The 23,939-nt window shown below is 46.2% G+C and overlaps 1 protein-coding gene across 1 annotated transcript; it reads left to right on the forward strand.

Annotated features, from left to right (window-relative positions):
* The first annotated feature begins 4,494 nt into the window (after positions 1-4,494).
* Positions 4,495-19,161, forward strand: RPS15A (ribosomal protein S15a). Its single transcript, XM_068246856.1, has 5 exons — positions 4,495-4,583; positions 8,562-8,699; positions 8,847-8,926; positions 15,646-15,731; positions 19,030-19,161. Exons 2-5 carry the CDS (start codon positions 8,567-8,569, stop codon positions 19,121-19,123), a joined length of 393 nt encoding a protein of 130 aa, XP_068102957.1. The 5' UTR covers positions 4,495-4,583; positions 8,562-8,566; the 3' UTR covers positions 19,124-19,161.
* Positions 19,162-23,939: the final 4,778 nt, after the last annotated feature.

Consider the following 23,939-nt stretch of genomic DNA (forward strand, 5'->3'; position numbering starts at 1 on the left):
CGTGTGGGCGGGTGATTGGGTGCCCACAAGGGGCAGATTAGGGTCTAATCTGATGGGTAACAGTGACAGGTGGTGATAGGGGGTGATTGATGGGTAATTAGTGGGTGTTTAGAGGAGAGAAGAGATGTATACACTGCACTTGGGAGGTGATCTGATGTCGGATCTGCGGGCGATCTATTGGTGTGGGTGGGTGATCAGATTGCCCGCAAGGGGCAGGTTAGGGGCTGATTGATTGGTGGCAGTGACAGGGGGTGATTGATGGGTGGCAGTGACAGGGGGTGATTGATAGGTGATTGACAGGTGATCAGTGGGTTATTACAGGGAATAACAGATGTAAATATTGCACTGGCGAATTGATAAGGGGGGGTCTGAGGGCAATCTGAGCGTGTGGGCGGGTGATTGGGTGCCCGCAAGGGGTAGATTAGGGTCTAATCTGATGGGTAACAGTGCGCTTGGGAGGTGATCTGATGTCGGATCTGCGGGCGATCTATTGGTGTGGGTGGGTGATCAGATCAGATTGCCCGCAAGGGGCAGGTTAGGGGCTGATTGATGGGTAGCAGTGACAGGGGGTGATTGACGGGTGATTGACGGGTGATTGACAGGTGATTGACAGGTGAGCAGGGGGGATAGATGCATACAGTACACGGGGGGGGGGGGGTCTGGGGAGAATCTGAGGGGTGGGGGGGGGATAAAAAAAAAAATAGCGTTGACAGATAGTGACAGGGAGTGATTGATGGGTGATTAGGGGGGTGACTGGGTGCAAACAGTGGTCTGGGGGGTGGGCAGGGGGGGGTCTGAGGGGTGCTGTGGGCGATCAGGGGGCAGGGGAGGGGAAATCAGTGTGCTTGGGTGCAGTCTAGGGTGGCTGCAGCCTGCCCTGGTGGTCCCTCGGACACTGGGACCACCAGGGCAGGAGGCAGCCAGTATAATAGGCTTTGTATACATTACAAAGCCTATTATACATACGTGCAGCGGCGATCCGGGTGCTAGTAACCCGCCGGCCCTTCCGAACGGCCGGCGGGTTACTACGAGCGGTGGGCGGAGCGAGTCCCCGGCGGCTGATCGCGTCACGAATGACGCGATCGCCGCATAGCCACTCCCGCAGCCGCCCCCGCCGATGGGCGTATTGCGGTCGTTTGGGCCCGGACTTTGCCGCCGCCCATCGGCTGGGGGCGGTCCTCAAGTGGTTAACTCATGCGGTAACTCATTGAGAAAAGAGCCCAATGTGCCTGCTGACTGTGATGTAGAGGGTCAAAGTTGACCCTAATGATACACTATGGGGACGAATCAAACTTCCGGAAAAGATTGCTGTTCTCCGCGAACGCGAACCACGGAAGTTCGCCGGGAACCGTTCGGGCCATCTCTAATGATCATTGTTGATTGTTTAGGGACCATTTCCATGGGCATTTGAACTGTGTGCTCAGCAAGCAGTTACCAGGCGACAGAGAGCAGTTGCCAGGCAGCAGTAAGCGGTTGTGAGAGTTTTAGGGCCCTTTCAAATGGGCAGCTGACAAGCGGTGAAGTCACCGCCTGTCAGCTGCTCTCCTCCACCAGCCAGGTGCTTGTTAGTGCCCGGTACCAGCACTGTACAGCATAGCTCCCAACTGTCCCTCTTTTGGATCGACAGTCCCTCTTTGGGAGCCCTGTCCCTTTTTCTTCCTCATTTGTCCCTCTTTCAGGACGTTTTCCCTCTTTCTGTGTAAATATATATATTTCTCTACTAAAAATGTGTTTTATTGACTCTAAACTCTATTCCCATCCTTTCAGTTGATATATATTACTAATTTTAAAATTTTAATATGAAGGAAAATAAACCAGGATAGAGAGGACCAGTGTTGTTTGAATTATAAAACAACATATTTTTCTTATGAAATCTTTATGGTATGCATGACTAGGGGTATGCCAGAGGGGTGATTAGGGGTGTGGCTTAAGTGTCCCTCTTTCTCATCTCCGGGGAGGTATGGTACAGACGGTCCACCCACAGAGTGAGATCTGAGTGCTGCCACAGTCGGCTGAACTGCGTGCTCAGTGAGCAGTTAACTAGAAGAAACGAGCAGTAACCAGGCAGCAGTAAGCAGTTGTGAGAGCCCGGCAGTCTTTTCACTGCCTATCAACTGCTCATGGAAAAGGGCTATTATGGAGCAAACAATAACCACCCAGGCATGGATTTCCAGCGTCCTCGATTGCCAAGCTGCACGCAGTGAGTGGGTGTCTGGGGACTCCTATATACACCTTACAACGTTGCCTCTGAAACAATCACAAATTACTGCTTTTGGCAAGCTGCAAGGGTGTACATACAAGCCTAAGGGCTAGGACCCACTGCAAAGCGCAAAACATGCATCTGATGCATCTGAGGAAGGACGGAAGTCCGTAACATGTAATGCAGCGCTTTGCTCGATAATACACAGCAACAGTTTTTGCAGCCAATTTTGTGCCATCTCTCTTTCGTTTGTTTATGGTTCCCATAAAGCATGCCTGCTCTTTACTGCAGATCCATACTGCAATAATTTTGAAGGCCCTAGTACAATTCTCAGATTTTTCTCTGTTAGGCCTCTTTTCCACAAGCAGTTGAAATGTGTTGCTTTAGAAAGCAATTACCAGACAGCAGCAAGCAGTTCCAGGCAGCAGCAAGTAGTTGTGAGAGTTTGAGAGGCATTTCACTGCCATTCAACTGCCCGTGGAAAAGAGGCCTAAAGGCTCATACAGACATCAGACTATAGTCTTTGGAAAATGAAAGATCACAGACCAATCTTACCACCCTTCATGTAGTATGAGAGCCATAACTTCACAGTCTATTCTATGGAGCTGAACTCCCCATCAGAAAAAAATCTTTGCAAGGTGTTGCACACACAGATGCTGTACAGACACAAAAGATCAGTATCTGCAAAAGATCTGTTCCTGCAAAAAATCCATTCCTGCAAATTGCAATGATAGTCTATGAGATCTGCAGATCATCATATACACATGATTTAACTGACATTCATCTGCAGATCAGACAATCATCTGCAGATCTGAAAATCCATCCTGGTGGATCTGATCTGCAGATGAATGTCAGTTAAATCATGTGTGTATGATGATCTGCAGATCTCATAGACTATCATTGCAATTTGCAGGAATGGATTTTTGGCAGGAACAGATCTTTTGCAGCTACAGATCTTTTGTGTCTGTACAGCATCTGCGTGTGCAGCATCTTGCAAAGATTTTTTTTCTGATGTGGAGTTCAGCTCCATAGAAAAGACTGTGTAGAGTATGGCTCTCATACTACAGGAAGGGTGGTAAGATTGGTCTGTGATCTTTCATTTTCCAAAGACAATAGCAGGGCCCCCAACCGCCCCGTTTTCGGCGGGACGGTCCCGATTTTGGGGGGCCGTCCCGCTGTCCCGCGCTGCCCCCCCCCTGGTCCCGGCCGCTGGGGAGTGAGGGGGAAAACAGCCGATCGAGGCACCAGCCCGCCCGGTATGCGGCATGGATGGCCGCCGCCGCCATCATTATCCTTCTCCCTCCTCCTAATATGTCCCCCAGTGTCCCCTTCCCCCCGCACAGTAATATGGGCAGCGGAGCGGGCAGTAAGTCTTATCACTGCCTCTCCGCTGCGTACCGGGATCTCCTCTGATCTTCCTGCTTCCTGTGACATCACAGGAAGCGAGAAGATCAGAGGAGATCTCGGTACGCAGCGGAGAGGCAGTGGTAAGACTTACTGCCCACTCCGCTGCCCATATTACTGTGCGGGGGGAAGGGGACACTGGGGGACATATTAGGAGGAGGGAGAAGGATAATGATGGCGGCGGTGGCGGCCATCCATGCCGCATACCGGGCGGGCTGGTGCCTCGATCGGCTTTTTTTTCTTCCTCTCTCTGCCTGGCCACCCCCTCCTCCTTCTCCTCACCACCACCACCCCGGCACCCTCCCATTTGGGAGCAATTTAATAACAATTATTAAAAAAACCCCTTTTTTTTCCTGGGGTGGGCGTGACTAGGGGGTTGGGGGCGTGACCAGGGGTGTGGCCTAATTGTCCTGTTTTGGGACATTGAAATGTTGGGAGGTATGCAATAGTCTGATGTCTGTATGAGCCTTTAGAAAAAGTAAACTTACTATTCCCCCTCCAGGCCGCCATGGATAGTAGGGAAAGATGTAACTCTGGTGGAGTTTTGTCGCCACCTAGAGGATGCGTCCGGCTAACGGATAATTACCAAAAAAAACACTGAACTCTTACCCAGTAGCACCGAACTAATGACTACAGTGTACAATTATATAATAATCTTATGACAATATAATTATACAGAATATGTGCAGCAGACGAATGACACATTGCTTGTATGAACAGCACAGAATGATAATAGCTTTGCCCGCTTCCATTTCCCATGGTAACCAAAACACTCTGCAATCGATTCCTCCTCTGCAATGAATTGCTAATGCCTGAATCAGCTAAGCCACGCGAGAGTAGAAAAGTTCCCATATGGCCTCGCGAGTTCTTCCTCCTCCCTCTTTCCGCCATACTGCAGACCCGGTGAGTAAGGGTGAATTCCGGGCCTGAAAGGAATCTGCTTTGTATCTCGGCCATCCCGCTGTCGTCTGTCTCCCGGGTGAGCGGTGTGTGTAGCGGAGATCCTGCGCTGCAGAACCGGCTCGGTATGGAGCGTCACACTGCATTGGCGGTGCTGGAATTAGGCCGGGAAGGCATGGAGGGTCCCTGCTGTCTCCCGCCTGCATAGGAAGCAGGAGAAACTGTGTGGCAGCGCTTCCTTGCACTGTGCTTTTCCGGCTGCATGGGGGAGTACGCTGAGCCTTGTAGTGCCTCCAGCTCGCTCATGTGTACCGCTGCTCGTCTCTGTGTGTGTGTGTAATTACCAGAGGCAGATCTCATGCAGTGCCTCCTGTCTTGTGGAGGAAACTCCTTTCTTCACTTATGTTCAGATCGGCTATTTGCAGAAGACAGGCTATTGACTTTGATGTGCTTAAACTATTGGATATATGGACTCGTGTGTTTGTGTTCATACATTTGAGAATTGCCGGCTTGGGGCTTAGTAGAATAGTTTGATTTAAGTAAAATGTGCCAAACTCTCTAGCAATCAGTGGAAAACTGTAATTAATTTCGTTGGATTGATACATTTCTGATGTTCCTGTAGCACTAAAGCTGGCTATACATTATAGAACTTATTTTGCCCAAGTACAACTTCAATTGGGCAAACATTTTCTATCAGCAAAGCAATGGCAGTTTTTGGTGGTGATTTGCATGTCGGGTGAGTGTTGTTCGTGGTGCTGATTATAAAAAAAGTTTTTATAGTGTATGGCAGGGGTAGGGAACCTATGGCTCGGGAGGCAGATGTAGCTCTTTGGATGGCTGCATCTAGCTCACAGCCAAATCAGTAGGGGTTGATTCACTAAGCTACACTGCTAAAGCAGCACAGCTTAGTGTGGCAGCGCAAGTACAATTTTGAAAGTAGGCATGCTACTGCTGTAGCGTGCCCTACTAACTTAAGCTCCCCCCAAAACTAACAGCCGCTCCAATTGTCCCAGCCTGGGCCCTGTCAGGTGCATTGACTTTGTAGGACGAGATCCCCGCACTCTGGCCCAATAGGCTGTGTGTCATTTGACAGGCAGCCTATTGGGCCAAAGTGCGGGGATCTTTTCCCACAAAGTGAATCCATCCCCAAGTCAGCTAGCTAATTGTACAAGCTGTTAGTCGGTATTTCTCCTGTCTGGCTCTCGGGGAAATTGCTGATGTTGCAGAAACCCAAGAGAAGCTGAAGACGGTGTTTGACACTTCCACTGCGCAGAGGATCAACTGTGTACACATCACCATGGCTACAGGCGCATGAGCCCTCTGCTGCACATGCGCACTGTCCCAGTTTGAAACATATTGTATGGCTCTCACGGAATTACATTTTAAAATATGTGGTGTTTATGGCTCGTTCAGCCAAAAAGGTTCCTGACCCCTGGTGTATGGCCTGCTATTTTCAGCAATTACTGTCACTTACAATGTGATGGAGCTCCCACTGTTCTGTCCATACACTGCTTAAGCCTTGTACACGCGCTTGACTAAAGTTGGCTGGGGTGGGTGATAAAGACCTCCTCATCAGTTAATTGTTAGTGATGTTGGCAAGCTGCTCGCCACGAAGAGCTACCGAACACTCGGCAAAGTCAGCATTCATAAAGGCTCTTTCCGCATGAAAAAAATGACACTACCGAGCAGATTGATAAATCACCGCCTTGTGCGGTGATTATCGGAACTAATGTAGCAAAATGTTAATTCATGAAGATCACCGCAAGCGGTGTGAGGTCGGGAAGTACCGCTGCCTCTGATGTGTCGATAACAATGTAAGTGAATGGAGACACACAGACCTCCCAGGCAGCTGCAGCAGAGCGGAAAACTGAGAAATGTATCAACTCGGCTGCTTCCGTGTCTCTGCAAGCCTACCGCCAGCCTAGTTCGGGGAATCTCCGCACTGCTACCGCACATGGATACATTTTTATCAATGCCCACCCAGAAGTCTAAAATACCGGCAGCGGTGTTTTCCCGCATTGTTTCCCCTTACCGACTGCACCTTTATGAATGATAGCCAAAGTGTGGTTTGTTTTTTGTGAATGCTTGTGTTTGTACCTGCCAATGTGTCACTGTACTTAAGTGTTTTCAGGGCAGTACAGTTGAGGGCAGTCAATGCCTTCCACGTAGCAGCAACTATCCTATGCCGCATACGTGTTTTCGTTGTGATGACCTATGGGTTTCATTGAGGTGTGGTAATAGCAGGTGGCTAAATCGGGTACTTAGCCACCAACAAGCTGACAGCTGGCTTGCAAACACCTGGCATTTAATAGGTCTGGCTGAAGGTACCTTTTTAACAGTGTGTATTCATGCTCCTTTTCCACTAGCAGCGATCTGCAGATATTCCGCCAATTGTACCAGCATAGTGAGGTTTTTCCTCTAGTGATTTCATTTTTGTTTGAGTCGGAGTCGCTGGCATGCAAGGTTTTTCCATGCGTTTGCGCTCCTACACTTGGTGGTTTAAGGCGCAATGGGCTCTATTCACAAAACTTCCCAAAAATGACTTGTCACCTAATTGATGAAAATACTTTCAGCACATTTACAAGCAAAATAATCACTCAAAGTAAGTTGTTCCTGATTAACTAACTTCATTTCAATATTACGTTTCTTACCTTAATTTTACTATTTTTGCTGTTTGGGAGCTTAAAAATGTAACAGAAAAGGTGAGAACAGAGGACAATGGGTGAAAAAGCTTTGTGAATCATGCCCAATGAGGTGTTGAAAGGAAGCATGATTGCGCATGCAATTGTTCTTCCTAATGGAAAAGCACCCTGTGTTGTGATAACTAAGAATATCCAAACTAATATTCAAGCAGACAAACTTTTAAATATGCTATGTGTGTATTCCTGATGTAGGAAGTGAAGTCTTCTCTCCCTCTTTTGCACTTGACATAATAGTTTTGGTGCAGTTTATATGCAGTTTGGATGTATATGTAGTCAGCGACAATTCAGCAAATGTGTGGGTCATTGATCCATTCCTAGTGTTGTTCTGTTGCTAGATTTCTGCATTGTGCTGGACTGCTACAGTGGTCCAGACTTCACTGTGATAAAATGGGGCTCTGGTCAGTATTGGCAGATGGGAGTGATGTAAGCTACGATCTTTGTCCCCATTGGACATTTACTGCTCACTCTTTCCTGTGACTGTTGATACTAGTCTAGAAGTTAATGCAAATTTTAAAGAGAATCTGTATTGTTAAAATCGCACAAAAGTAAACATACCAGTGCGTTAGGGGACATCTCCTATTACCCTCTGTCACAATTTCGCCGCTCCTCGCCGCATTAAAAGTGGTTAAAAACAGTTTTAAAAAGTTTGTTTATAAACAAACAAAATGGCCACCAAAACAGGAAGTAGGTTGATGTACAGTATGTCCACACATAGAAAATACATTCATATACAAGCAGGCTGTATACATCCTTCCTTTTGTATCTCAAGAGATCATTATACACAGGCAGTGTGCATAGAGGGGCCAGGAGGGGGAGATGCATCACAGAACCACAACACTGAAGAACTTGGCAGCCTTCCAGACACAGGCTGACAAGTCTGACAAGAGAGAGATAAGTTGATTTATTACAGAGACTGTGATAGTAGAATGTGCTGCATTAAGCTAGAACACATTAGAATAGCTTTTGGAACTTGTAGGATGATAAAAAACAGGATGTAATTTTTGTTACGGAGTCTCTTTAAGATGTCTGTGTATGTGGAACACAAGGTCTTTATAACTTCCAGTAACTGCTACCAAAGTGAGGAAAGTACTTTCTCCCTATTCTTTGGTGCAGTAAGTGGGCGGTAAATCATTTTTGTACTGCTTGGATATTAAAAACCTAATTGATACTGACGTGTTTCCATTCCACGCTGAATTTCCTTTGTCTCAGTATTAAAGTTACACTTAACTACTGAAATATGGCTGCCTTATTTTTCTGCAGTGACAGGTTTTATAAGGCATGTAGGAGTGCTTGTTGATGTATCTGGAGTTGTCGTGTGTACCCGTATATACTGATGCAATGCTGTTCTCTTACAGGCACCATGGTGCGCATGAACGTGCTTGCGGATGCACTTAAAAGCATCAATAATGCAGAGAAACGTGGCAAGCGTCAGGTCCTCATCAGGCCGTGCTCTAAAGTGATTGTGCGCTTCCTTACAGTGATGATGAAGCATGGTAAGAGCCCTTTTCTTTAACCTGCTTTACTAAGCATCGTCAGTCTTGCTCTTTATCTCTTCATATTGTAATGTTATCTACTTCTAGCCAGATTTCGATGATCCAAGTCTTGTTCATTACATATTTTACAATATTTGTCTGTTTCAGGCTACATTGGGGAGTTTGAAATAATTGATGATCACAGGGCCGGAAAAATTGTTGTCAATCTTACAGGCAGGCTTAACAAGGTGAGTAACTCCTTAAATCAGTCTGGGACTGGAAAAGGCAGAATAGTGTTGTAGCCAATACAGTTTGTTATCAGAATCAGGTTTATTTCGCCAGATGTGGCAGATGCCACGCCCAGAATTATTTGTGGTACACACCGGCATTGAACATAGTGCAAAATTTACAATCATAGTGCAGAGATACAAAAAATTGGCACACATAGTGCAAAGATAAACATGCATATACAGGGGCCTATTTAGCTCTTTGGCAGTAATGTGAGGGTGACTGTGGAGCCCTGCTACGAGGACTTGCTGAGTGAGGGGCACTAGTTAAGGAGCACAGCTGAGGGGGGGCGGGGAAATTTCCTGTGCCTGGAGGTTTTGGTGAGGATAGCCATGTAACGGCGGCCTGAGCGCATACGGTTGAAGAAGCGGCTCCCAGGGTGTTGGGGATCTTGCGCGATCCTGTTTGCCCTGGTTCTCAGCCTGGGTGCGTGGAGGAGGTCTAGGAGTGACCCAATGATTCTTTCCGCTGCTTTGATCACTCTTTGTAATTTGTATTTGTCGCTTGCGGTGGCACCTGCATACCATACGATGATAGAGGAGCAAACAATAGACTCAATAGTGGCCGTGTAGATTCCACTCTGACGTCCCTGTCTAAAGTCTCTCTCATAACTATTACTGCATAGCACAATGTAAGGTGCTTAATCTGCCCACCTGTTTTCCAGTGGCTGTCAGTCATTTTAATCCATGCTGCCCTCCGTGTTCTCCCCAGAAATAATTCCCAGCCGGGTGGCATGAAAAAGTAGCCAGCTGGGGCGTGATGAGAATGCAGGGCTGGTGCTTCTGTGTCCAAATCTGCTTACAGAATAGGAGGTAGTGAGCTGATGACAACCTGGTGATCGCCCAAAACTAGCCGGTTGGAGCACCCGGCTAAAAGCCTTGGGGGAACCTTGCTGCCTGGAGCTGTATCTATGCTGAAACTGCTGTGCACATGAATCCAGTCTTTAGGAGCAAAACTGAAGTCTTCATATGAATCCTCAGACTCCCAGTTTATGGTACCTCCAATCTAAATCCTGTGTTCATGTTAATTGGTCTGTCTCTGCCAACATGGATAATGGTAAAGATTTGGGTGTAAAATGGGACTGCTCAGTCAGTACAGGGGAGATGGGAGGGCAGAGAAACAAGTTTGGTCTTGGGTATTCCTTAAAGAGACACTTAAAGAAAACCTGAACTGAAAATTAAAAGTCAAAATAAACACACAATTCTCCTCTCAGCTGTAACTGACAGCAACTGATATATAACTGACAGCAACTGATATATTTCAGTTCTGACAAAATGTTGTCAGAACTAGAAGGGATCACTGTAAGAAGAAAATGGTGAGCTTCTGAGAGTAACTGATGGCAAGGCAACTGTAATGTTCATTTGAAGTTACCTCATGTTTATTTTAAATAATTTTACTCAGTACAGGTTCTCTTTAAGTCTCTGTAAAAAAGGTTTTACTCACCTGGGGCTTCCAGCAGCCCACTGCAGCTGTCCGGTGCCCATGTAGACTCATTCAGATGCACCTGGCCCTGCCGGCAGCCACTTCCGGTTTCGGCGACAGGAGCCGACAGGCTTGGAACGTGAGTGATTCTTAGCATTCCCGGCCTCAATAGCTCCCTCTATGCTGCTATATGATATATGCTATAGCAGCATAGAGGGCGCTATTGTGGCTGGGAATGCGAAGAATCACTTGCGTTCCCAGCCTGTCGTCTCCTGTCGCCGAAACCGGAAGTGTCTGCCGGCGGGGCCAGGAGCATCTGATGGAGTCTGTGGGCACCGGACAGCTGCAGGGGGGCTACTGGAAGCCCCAGGTAAGTAAAACTCTTTTTTTTTTTTTTTTCAGAGACTTAAAGGGATACTGTAGGGGGTCGGGGGAAAATGAGTTGAAGCTACCTGGGGCTTCTAATGGTCCCCCACAGACATCCTGTGCCTACGCAGCCACTCAGTTGTGAAAATCTTAATATGTAAAAATATAAAGATAAGTATGTTTCTTCCAGAGTAAAATGAGCCATAAATAACTTTCTCCTATGTTGCTGTCACTTACAGCAAGTAGTGGAAATCTGACAGAATCGACAGGTTTTGGACTAGCCCATCTCCTCCTCATGGGGGATTCTCAGGGGTTTCTTTATTTTCAAAAGCACTTAGTGAATGTCAGTTGCTCCATCCAACTGCCAAAAGTGTACGTTGAGCAGGGAGGCTGGCCAGCATCTTTTTATAAATCCTTTTTCAGGGAGTGTCTTTATAAAGAATATAGGCCATGCTGAGAATCTCCTATGGAAAGATGGACTAGCCCCAAACCTGTTGGTAGTTACATTTCTACTGCCTACTGTGACAGCAACATAGGAGAAAAGTAGTTTGACTCATTTTACTCTGGAAGAAACATTTTTATTTGTATGTGTTAACACATTTTTTTAAATGTTAAAATCTGTAATTAAAAAAAGATCCCCTGGGGGGGGGGGGTACTCGTCTCGGGTGGTCGGGTGGTCTAATCCGCCAGATCCTATCGAGGCTTCCCCGTCGTCCTGTGTGATAAAGCTCCCCGAACTGCGAGGATGTAAATATTTACCTTCCCAGCTCCAGTGCAGGCGCAGTATCGGTTCTCTGCTTGGAGATAAGCGGAAAAAGCCGATCTCTGTTGGTCCGCTCTACTGCGCAGGTGCAAGTCGTAGTAGAGCGGACCCTGCAGAGATTGGCTATTTCTGCTTATTTCCGAGAGGAGAGCCGCAACCACTCCCCCGCTGGAGCCAGAAAAGGTAAATATTGCACAGCCTGACAAATTGTCGACTGTTCATTCCATGGTCTGCAGCGAGACCGCTGTGAGATACAGGATGGGGGAAGCCTCGATAGGATCCAGAGGCCTCGATATTCTCCCCCCCCCCACCCCCGGGGAACTTTTTTCATTAGTCTCTTTGAGATTTTCATGACAGTGGTCCTTTAAATGGCAGTGACGTGGTATGTTTTGGAAACTGCTGGAGAAAATTGGAGTAAACATTTTGGAAAGTTACAGGGTAGACTGACATTCTTTTAATATGGTTCATTACTTGAGATACTTTGACCATTTAAAGACCAAGCTAATTGAAATCTACGCCCTGTTTTGGTGGGCTTCTGGCTGGCAGGGGCTAGATTTCAATTAGCCGCCACTGCGCGCATTCGCCGTTTCCGTGTCTCCCTGCCGATCGCACCGCTCAAACCCGACGAGTCTCGCTGCATCTCACAGGCTCTGCCTGTCTCTGACGGCAGAGCCATGTGAGCTGGTCAGGAGCCGATTTCATTGGCTCCTGGCCCTGTCTTTCAATGTAAGCTGCTCCCATTTTCTTACATTGAAAGACAGGGTCAGGAGCAAAAGAAAGTGGCTCCTGACTGGCTCACATGACTCTGCTGTCATAGAGACGGCAGAGTCTATGACCTGGGGCTCCTGGCGATGACGGCAGGTATGCGCGGCGATGAGATGCAAATAATTGTGACATGAAACTTGTGCAGCTTGAAAACGGACCAATCAAATTCTGTGGGACGGGACTGGTGCTTTTTCAAGCTGCATAGAATTTTGCACAAACTCAGATTTGGATCTTGTAGCGCATACCTACTTGAAATTGAGCGGATTGCCAAAACGAGGGTGAAGAGCCGGTGCCAGTGAGTTTTTTGGGGTTAGGGGATCTTCTTAAGCCCTGCATGTGTTAGCCCTATAATATTACATTACTATTTCTCTGAGAAACCGGAGACTATAAAACAGTGTATACATACCTAGGGCTTCCTCCAGCTGATCGCTCCCTCGCTGACTTTCCAGGCTGCCTCAATCTTCTGCTAGGCCAGGCATGGGCAAACTTGGCCCTCCAGCTGTTACAGAACTACAAGTCCCACAATGCATATGCCTTTATGAGCCATGACTTTGGCTGTCAGACGCAATGCATTGTGGGACTTGTAGTTCCGGAACAGCTGGAGGGCCAAATTTGCCCATGCCTGTGCTAGGCAGACTGGTAATTCCTCTAGCTGGCGCAGGTGCAGTCTGCCTGTACCCCCCCCCCCCCCCATTCTGACCCAAAATGCTTTCGGTGATGGGCGCGTGCAGCTGGACTGGAGGAATTGCCAGTCTACCTAGCGGAGGATTGAGGCAGCCTGGGAAGACTGCAAGGGAGCGATCAGCCTAAAGGGGGCTGGAAAAGTGTGTTTGTGTGTCTCTGGTACCCTTTAAGTTAGACTGAATGCTCCATGTACAAATGGGTGGATAAAAGTTAACTCGTCCTTGTGTATCTCATAGATGAAAGGGTGTTTTTTTTGTTAATATGCTGTGACTGTAAGGGCTGGAACCCCCAAGAGCGTTTTTTGAGCATTTTGGAAGCGCTGCGATACGCTAGCGTTTTGCCAAAACGCTCAGCTGATGTTAATGGATGGGGCAACTTCCACAGGAGCGTTTGCGTTTCCCAGAAACGCAAACGCAGGACCTGGAGCATTTTGGGAGCGTTAGCGCTTCAATGTAAAGTATTGAAACGCTAGCAGAAACGCTCAGCAAAACCTAAACTGAGCGGTTTTGCTAGCGTTTTGCGGTTCAGCACACTGTAACAAAATTAAAAATTCACAGGACCAATCGGGATAAAAACGCAAAACGCTACACAACCAGAGGAAAAAAATACACTGTTGCAAAACGCGACCGAAAACGCGCATGAATCCGCTTGCAAACCGCTCAGACAAAACTCTAGCGGTTGCGTTTTGCGGATTTCAGTGGGTTCCAGGCCTTAGGGTCTTAGAACTACCCCTTGCCTTTCCTTTAGTTAAAAATGGAGCTGAGGGATTTATTGCCAAGAAGGTGGCTTGGCGATGCAGGTGCTCATGGGAGAGGATGTCATTGGTGGGATAGTGGATTTGTGTGCTGGTAAGCTTATTGGAGCCTGTCGTTCTGTTGCGTCGTTTCATGCACCACAACTAATCACCTGTGATAGCAGCGAAGCTAAAGGCTGCTCTGCTCATCCCATTTTTTTTTTTTTTTTTCCTGCATTACATTGACTGCATGGCCTTTGCTCGTGTGGGGAGGAGGAATATGGCATTTTTTTCCCCTTTATTAGAATCCAATTTATTTTGCAAAGTACAACATAAGTTGTACCCAGAATTGTTTGTGGCACGTACAGGGTCAGTGATGGTACAGTTAGCATAGAGTCAAGCATTGAGTATTGTTAACAAAGCAGTATGGTACAGTAGAATATATGCAACTCCGAGACAAGTTGAGAAGGACCAGAGGGGAGTCTTGAGTGCTATGTGAGTGGAGCTGCCATGAATTGGCGACGCTCAACTGCGCACAGCAATTCAAATGCCTCAGTGTGTCTGAGAGAAATGGAAAGAGAAGGACTGGAGGCACAGAAGACAGGAGAGAGTGTTTGACTGGTGGTTGGTGAAAGTGGGCCACGCTTAACTTAAGCACTGCGGCCTAATCTGTGTCTGTTGAGAGGCCTGGAATCTGGTTGAAATGTAGCTGCAGGCAAAGGACCCCCAGCTAGGGTTCTGTCTTGCAGGGATCTGGAGCTAAAGTCCAGGCCTGCACTGTTAGAGTAGCAGCAGTGTGTCCAGGGGGCAATTGAGTTCGCAAGATGGTGGCAGACAGGAGTCCAGCTGATAGGACCAGGCTGAGGGCGGTCTAGCTGGGACCAGGCCAAAGGCTGCAAGATGGCTGGCAGCTGGTGGGAGAAAAAGCAGCGACACTTGGACAACCATGGCTGCAGTGATGAATGGCCCACTTAACAGCTGGGGGAACAGCGGTGGTCAGGCCCCTTCTGGCTATGGAGTGGCCCACGTGCTCCACTTCTGCAGTGTCCCGGTCTCTTGGGCACCGGCCAAAGTTAATCGCTGTTCTGCTATAGCCGTAATTCCTATTACGGCTTATGGAGGCACCGGCTGCAACCAAATCTCCTGTGCTGTTTTAATAGCGCTCTTCCTGAACTGCTACCTTGGCCTGAGAACCACTAGCTTGTTTACAAAGCTTTAGCCAGTTCTCTATCCACATGTGCTGCTGTCGTCTGTTTTTAGTTTCAGCACATGCTGCATTTTGTATGGACATATGAAAATGCACTGACAATAATATATATTTTGACTTTGTAGATTTTATGCAACGAGTTTTTGTACAGGGTGTTTCTTTTCTTTTTTTTTTTTTTTTTTTTTTTTGTTTTCTCTATGCATCACACATAGTGATGCACATTGCCTATTTGTGCACATAGCGCAAATGTTTAAGTTTGCACTTTTTAAAGGGTAGAAAAATGCATTCAAAATGTTGATACACACATTGTGGTGATAGAATGTGTAAAACTGTTTACAAACATGAAGAAACTAGGGAAAAGAGAAAGAAAAGCATACCAACTAAGTGTAAACGAGGCCTTAGTCCAATTCTCAAGATGGCCCCATTGAGACTTTTTTTTTTTGTTCCCATTCATTGATCTCTGGGCTACTGGGGGGCGGCACAAGGGTGCGCGATCGCGCCTAAGCACGCATCAGCATCACAGCAGCTCATGTCCAGGCGGCATAAATGGCTAAAAGAGCAAGCTTTTAATGTATCTTCACCTTTCCTGTGTATTAGAAATTAGTAAAAGTTAAATGCTTGTTTTGGTTGGTAAATATAGGACAGTGCCATCAAGGTGGGTTTTTTTTTTTTTAATATATATACTGCAAGCTACTGTATGTTACTAGAATGTCATCCTTATGATTTTCTTCCCCCTCAGTGTGGCGTCATTAGCCCCAGATTTGATGTGCAGCTGAAGGATCTGGAGAAGTGGCAGAACAATCTCCTCCCTTCACGTCAGTTTGGGTAAGTGCAGCAAAAGGCAGTTTTGGTTTTTTTTTTTCTCCTTTTTGATAACCAAGCATGTATACTTAATTTTGTGTAGACTGTACTATTATTGTATTGTCTGTGTCCATTAAAGGAAACCTAAAGTTACTTAAAAAAAGTCACTTTCTGCCAGCCCCCTGCAGCCGACCTGTGTCCTTCAGCCCCCCCACAGCGGCTGTTTTGTTATCGTGCCTGCCCCGGTCCTGGCAGCGCACGACATTGGTGGGAGTGTCCTGTGTGCTCGCAGTACGAGGTTTTCTCGTCGATAGGAGCACAAATAAGAAGACACGCTGTAAACTGTACCTTCAGGTTTCCTTTAAAGAGAACCCGAGGTGTGTTTTGAAGAATGTGATCTGAATAGAGGCTGGATTTGCCTATACAGCCCAGCCTCTGTTGGTATTCCAAACCCCCCTAATGTCCCTCTGCACTCATAGACATAGATCACAGCCGCGCTGTGCGTACTGTGTTTACATCTGTAGTGTCAGTCTCGGCTGCTCCCCTGCCTCCTGCAGAGCTCCGGTCCCTGCCCCCACCCCTTCCCTCTAATCAGCGGGGAGGGAAGGGTGGCAGGCGGGGACCGGAGTTCTGCAAGAGGCGGGGAGAGCAGCAGACTGACACTATAGAGAAAAACGCAGTCCGCTGCGGGTTGATTGAGATAGCAACAGAGGCTGAGCGAAATAAGCAGACCCAGCCTCTTTGTGCAGATATCCTTCTTAGAACCCCACCTCGGGTTCTCTTTAACTGCGAAGTCAAATTTCTTATTTGGCCAAATAAAATTGATTCTGATCTAGTGAAGAGCCAGACAAGTGTACAGTGGTGCAGCTCAAAGTATTCTGGACCTATTACGGTTTTCCTTTTAGCACCAATTATTCTTACATGTCGCCTCTGCACTACTTAGCCTTAAAGCAGATCTGCGTTGAGAAAAATGTTAAAGGTTAGATAATTAAAGGAGAAAAAAAATAAAACCCACACCCACCACACACCCCACACCCACCACACACCCCACACCCACCACACACCCCACACCCACCACACACCCCACACCCACCACACACCCCACACCCACCACACACCCCACACCCACCACACACCCCACACCCACCACACACCCCACACCCACCACACACCCCACACCCACCACACACCCCACACCCACCACACACCCCACACCCACCACACACCCCACACCCACCACACCCACCACACACCCCACACCCACCACACCCACCCCACACCCACCACACCCACCCCACCCACCCCACACCCACCACACACCCCACACCCCCCACACCCCACCACACCCACCACACCCACCACACCCCACACCCACCACACCCACACACCCACCACACCCACACACCCACCACACCCACACACCCACCACACCCACACACCCCACCACACACCACACCACACACCACACACCCCACCACACACCACACACCCACCACACACACACGGGATATGGAGGCTGCCATATTTCCTTTCAAACAATACAAGATTGGACAGATTTGACAAAATTAAATTAACTATATGATAGTAACTAGTGTTATTTAGACACTACTACAGCCAAATAGATCAGCAGGGCTCTTTCAAAGGAAATGAAGCCTCCATATTTTCACTTAAGCTGTCTTTTAAGACAGCCGAGTTATGTGCCAGCAGAGACACTCATCTATGTCCCATGCAAGGGAGCCGCCAGCATTGAAACTACGCTGCATCAGGCTTGGGCATCTACAAGTACAACCTAGTTTTAACATGTGGTGGTCCCGAGCAGGTTAAAGGACAACTGAAGTGAGGAGAATATGGAGGCTGCCATATTTAGTTTCTTTTGAACAATACCAGTTGCCTGGCATCCCTGCTGATCATCCTGGTCAGTGTCAGAATCACACACCTGAAACAAACATTCAGCTAATCTTGTCATATCTGACAATGTCAGAAACATCCGATCTGCTGCATGCTTGTTCAGGGTCTATGGCTAAAGGTGTGAGGCAGAGGATCAGCAGGACAGCCAGGCAATTGGTATTGTTTAAAAGGAAATAAATGTCAGCCTCCATATCCCTCATTACAGTTGTCCTTTTAAGTAATGGGGAGCCTCTGAATTGGTCCAGAGTCTTCCCTTATCCTCCGAGCCCACTGCTGCTTTTCTGTGTATGAGGCCTACTCTACATGGCAAGGTGCCACACTTGTGCACAAAGGTCTGTTCTGTCTATGTATGCATGCAACATCATTGCACATGCGCAGTACAGCTGCACTCGTACACGGACAAAGTGGCAGTTAGTCTTCTTGCTCTTACAGATGCATGGATAAGACCTCACCCCCGCATATGGCAGAGTACATTAACCCTCCTGGCGGTTTGCAAAAAATCCACCAGGGGGCAGCAAATCCGGTTTTTGTAATTTTTAAGCCCGGCATCCCGATCGCGGCGCGACTAATGGCGGCGGATCGACGGGTAGCGGCGGCGATCGCATTGCACATGCAACTAGCAAAGTGCTAGCTGCGTGTAGCAAAAAAAAATGTATGCAAATCGGCCCAGCGGGGCCTGAGCGGTGCCTTCCGGCAGCATAGCCCGTGCTCAGCACGGGCTTACCGCCAGGGAGGTTAAAGGTCTTTCCATTCTGTCCATGTCTTCATCATATGACATAAACTGTATTCATAGCATACATTTGAATTTAGCATGTGCCAATTCAGGTTGGGTGCACACATAGCAGAAAAAAGCGGCGTTTTGCCGCTAATGGAAGTCTATGGGACGCAGGAAAAACACAAACGCATGAGTTTTACAGTATGCGTTTTGCAAAACACTGGTTCTGTTGCATATTATGCAGGATGGCTGCCAAAACGCACGTAACGAAAGTCAATTGGAATGCAATGGTATATGTTTTTCATGCGTTTTTGCTTAAAAAAAGTGATGCATTTCCGCTTCCTGTTGTCTTCCTAGTGATTTGCATAAAACGTAATTGAAAAATGCACACGTACAAAATGCATGCGTTTTTTGTATTAGCAAACTGCAAACACATTAAAACTCTTTAACGCACGTAAGACGCAAAAACCCCACACACGACAGTAACATAAAACTTGACGTAAAAAAAAATCAGCCTTTCATGCTATGTCCTATGTGAACCCAGCCTCAAACATGCGCTGTACTGTAAAACAAAAGGGTTCAAACATATAATACAATTCCTCCCACAAACACAATTGTGTAAATATTAATTTTTATAAAGAAATTATCTTTTGTGTATTTACAGAATATAGAATTCTGATGGTGTTTGTTTATTTTTAGGTACATTGTGCTCACAACTTCTGCTGGCATTATGGACCATGAGGAAGCAAGGCGAAAACACACAGGAGGCAAAATCCTGGGATTCTTTTTCTAAATGTTAAAACATGCAGAACAATAAACTGTTATCACAAACCCAGGGGTGCTGCTCTTTCTTTCAGAAGATGTTAACACGAACTGATGGTTTTTAAAGTGTAACTCCCTGTTTTGCTCAGCTAAAAATGCAGATGATTGGTGTTTTAGTGGTCACATAACTACTGCACTTTCCCCATGATTCTTGGAAGATGGGTGCTGTTTTTTATGACATGCCGGTCAGGAATGTATGTAGGCATAATGGAACACCTTTTTTATTTTTTTGTTTTTTAGTTTAATGTTAATATTTGTATAGCTCTTTTCTCCTGTTTGACTCAAAGCGCTAAACCACTAAAGATGTGCCAAATGGGCCACCCTGAAGCATTAAAGAGAACCAGAGGTGGGTTTGAAGAATGTTATTGGGACACACAGGCTGCTTCTGCATACTATCGCCAGCCTCTGTCTGTACCCTGGCCCCGCCCCCTCCTGCGCTCTGCTGTCCCCAGAAAAAAACTGCCGTGCTAGCGACATGCACCTTGTCACTAGCTGGCTGTTTACCTTTGCTGCCTGTCGCCGCCACTCCCCCGCCTCCTCTATAGCACCGCTCCCAAACTGTGGTCCTTCCCTCCCATCCGCTTACGGTGGCGCGGAGGGCGGCGATATAGAGGAGGCGGGGGAGTGGTGGTGACAGGCAGCACAAAAGTAAACAGCCTGCTAGCAACAAGGTGCCTGTCGCTAGCACGGCTTTTTTTTTTTTTTTTTTTTCGTGTGTGTACACAGTGCAGACACAGAGGCTGGTGATAGTATGCAGAACCAGCCTATGTGTCCTAATTTCATTTTTTTAAACCCACCTCGGGTTCTCTTTAAGGAGTCTTCCACATGGGACTGCTAATCCTGTCTGCAGCCAGTTAACTATTCAGTAAGAAGACCTTTAGGCCACATTGCGTTCCCGATTGCGTTTGCATTTTTTGCGATTGTTAAAAGGGCTTTCCCAGAGCGTTTTAATTCACTCCCTGACGCAAGTCAGGAAGTGAACTATTTGACCCGGAAAATAATGAATACAATGTAATAACCACTTGGACCTGCACAGCTGCTGCGGGGCCATGCGTGCTCCCGCCGCCTTTTGCTACCGCTGAGATCAATGAATGGTAATACAGATCCCATTCATTGATCTATGTTCCCCCTAAGAAAAACCCGACAGCTTTCTCCGGAAAGACGCGTTTTTCTGTGTCCTACATCACCCCTTCTGTTCCTGCAAGTGAGAGCTCTCGCTTGCAGGACAGAAAATCAAAAACTCATTGTGGCCAAACAGGAAAACTAAATCTACTACCCCCTTTTTTTTTTTTTTTTTTTTTTTTTTTTTTTAATCCCCAGTTTACCTCCCCACTCCGAAAAACCCCAAATAAAAATGTAAAAAAAAATTACAATAAGTTACCTAAGGGTCTAAACTTTTTTTTTTTTTTTTTTTTTTTATCTGCAAGTCAAGGGAGTGTATTACTATACTTCTTAAATTATAAGCTTGTAAATGGTGATGGACACAAATTGAAAAACTGCACCTTTATTTCCAAATAAAATATTGGTGCCATACATTGTGATAGGGACATAATTTAAATGGTGTAATAACCTGGGCAAATAAAATACGTGTTTTTAACCACTTCAGCCTACAGCTTTGAAAATCTCATGCATCCGAGCAATGTTCACCTCCCATTCATTCGCTAATAACTTTATCGCTACTTATCAAAATTAATCTATCTCGTTTTTTCCCCCACTAATTAGGCTTTCTTTGGGTAGTACATTTTGCTAAGAATTATTATTTTTTTTTTAAATCCATCTTAACAGGAAAATTAAGATAGAAATGGAAAAAAATTCATTATTTCTCAGTTTTTGGCCATTATAGTTTAAAATTAATACATGCTACAGTAATTAAAACCCATGTATTTTGTGCCCATTTGTCCCGCTTATTACACCTTTTAAATTACATCCCTATCACAATTTATGGTGCCAATATTTTATTTAGAAATAAAGGTGCATTTTTTTCAATTTGCGTCCATCACTATTTACAAGCTTATAATTTTAAAAAATAAGATACTCTCTTGTCATGTATATTTAAAAAGTTCAGACCCTTAGTTAACTATTTATGTAGTTTTTTTTTTTTTTAATACAAAAATGTATTTGGGTAATTTTAGTTTGTGAGGTAAATAGCTAATTTTAGATGTAATGTATTTTTATTTAATAAAGGTATGTGGGTGCAGTTTACTATTTGGCCACATTCAAAAAATTCCTGGATGAGAACGATCTCGCATCCAGGAACTAAAGAAGAAGGTGATGTTTCCTGGGGGCAGAAATACTGCGCTCTCTGAGAAAGCGTCTGTATTTCTGCCAGGGACTTAGATCGGTGAATGGGAATTATATTCCCATTCACTGATCGGGGGGGGGGGGGGGGGGGGGGGCAGCGGGAGCGTGTGCGGCCGATTACGCGCACCACACGGCTGCAGCAGCAGTGCCTATCTGGACGGAAATATCCGTCCAGATATGGCAAAGTGGTTAATTATGGTACCATGTAGTATTTTAAATTTAATGGCTGAAAACTGAGAAATGATTTTATTTTTCATTTCCCCCCCCCCCCCCCCCCCCTTACTATTCCTGTTAAAATGCATTTAGAAAAAAAAAATTCTTAGCAAAATGTACCAGCTAAAGAAAGCCTAACTGGTGGCGGAAAAAACAAGATAGATCAATTGTGATAAGTAGTGATAGTTATTGGCGAATGAGTGGGAGGTAAACGTTGCTCGGATGCATAAGGTGAAACGACACTGTAGGCTGAAGTGGTTAAGAACGCAAATGCAATCTCTTCACAAAGCGATTTTGTGAGCGTTTGGTGCTTTTCCTATACCTTCCATTATCGCAAAATTGCCCCGAAAATGGTCCATGCAGCACTTCTGATCGGACAGCAAACTAAACACCCCAAACTGAAGTAGTGCATAGGAAAGCATGGTGTAAAACTCTTTCAGGAAGATTTTGAAAAATTGCCAGCGCTTAAAAAAATAAAAATAAAATGAAAAAGCGCCTCTAGTGTGAACGAGCCCTGACAGTGGAACATCTAGGGACTGATCACTTCTCTTAAACTCTTAGAAACATGAAAAGAGAAAATGTACAGTCATAGGAAAACTTATACCAAGGTCACACCTCAGCATAAAAGCCACAGTTGCAAATCAATCAGGCTAATTTTAAATGAATACTAATAGCAATAAAAATGGGAGAGATCATAGGTATATGCAAAAATAGAAAATTGGCTTTATTGTGACACCTAATCCAATCATGTGTAGCCAAATTAAAATCAATTAAAAGTAGCCTGTATTGAGCACACCACCTTCCGCACCTTCATCACGCACCACACACTTGGATTCCAAAGAGAGGAAATTTCTAAGGGTAGAGAATTCTCAGATCCCAATACTATACCTTATTCCAAAAATTCACAAAAAATGCATCAAAACCACCGGGTCGCCCGATTGTTAGCGCAATAGGCGGCCCTACTGAGAAGCTAGGAAAATGGCTTGATGCAAAGTTGAAGGGATTGGTGTTTTTGCTTCCTTCCTTTGTGCAGGACTCCACAGATGTGCTCAGACTCCTTGGTGAGGTCCGGCTCGGCCCCGATGACATCCTTGTGGGAATCAACGTTGAGAGTTTGTACACGCCAATTCCCCACGATGTTGGCATCGGGGCTGTTCGTTTTTTCTGGAGGATGCTAACCCTCATGCACAGTCACACAATTCGTTCCTTGTTGAGGTTTGTGTTAGAGCACAATTGTTTTATGTTTGGCAATTCCCACTATAGGCAGGTGCGCGGCACGTCGATGGGGGCGGCATGCGCGCCTGCCTATGCCTGTTTACATCTAGGCCAGTGGGAACGCCAGGACGTGTACCCCCTCCCGGGGTTTGAGCAACATGTCCGACTATGGCTCCGTTTTATTGATGATGTGCTGGTGGTGTGGAGGGGGGACATGCGGGAACTTGATTCCTTCATGTGCCAGCTAAATAACAATAGAAGGAATATCGGCCTGACTTATACTGCGAGTGAGACAGAGATTTCATTTCTGGACTTGCGTATAAGACGAGGGGGCGATTGTATACAACTACATTTCGCAAACCTACAGCAGGCAATACCCTCCTTCACGCCACCAGCCATCATCCTGGTCACCTAAAAAACGGAATTCCGTATGGTCAGTTTCTGCGCTTGCACAGGAACTGTACACTTGAGAGTGACTTTGGCAGGGAAGCCTTAGACATGTATGACCGCTTCCGGGAGCGGGGGTACCGCCATGCTGTGCTCTGCACCGGCTTTGACAGGGCCAGGATGTGAGCAAGGGATGAGTTGTTGGCTGGTAATACAGGCCGCCCTAGAGGCAGGCCTGATAAAAAGATTGAACCCCCCAGATTTATAACACCATACAATGCCAACTGGAGGAAAATCCAGGAGATCCTATCCAAATTTTGGCCAATATTGCAGACCGATCCCGATCTGAAGGGAATTGTTGGTGAATGCCCAGTGCTCGTAGCAAAGCGCGCACCCAACTTGAAGGATGCATTTTTACTTTTAAAATATTTCCCTAGTACAATGTATGGCAACAATATTTTATGTGGAAATAAAGGTGCAATTTTTTGTTTTGAGTTCATCCCTAATTTATAAGGCCATATTTTTAAAAAAGGTAATGTACCCTCTTGACAGACATTAAAGTTCAGGCCCTCAAGGTAAATGTGGTGGTTTTTTTTTTCTTATGCAAAAGATTTGGGTAACTATGGGAGAGTGTGGGAGGTAAAGGATCAATTTTAATAGTATGTTTAGGT

This window comes from Hyperolius riggenbachi, chromosome 7 (assembly GCF_040937935.1).
Source record: "Hyperolius riggenbachi isolate aHypRig1 chromosome 7, aHypRig1.pri, whole genome shotgun sequence".
Taxonomy (NCBI): domain Eukaryota; kingdom Metazoa; phylum Chordata; class Amphibia; order Anura; family Hyperoliidae; genus Hyperolius; species Hyperolius riggenbachi.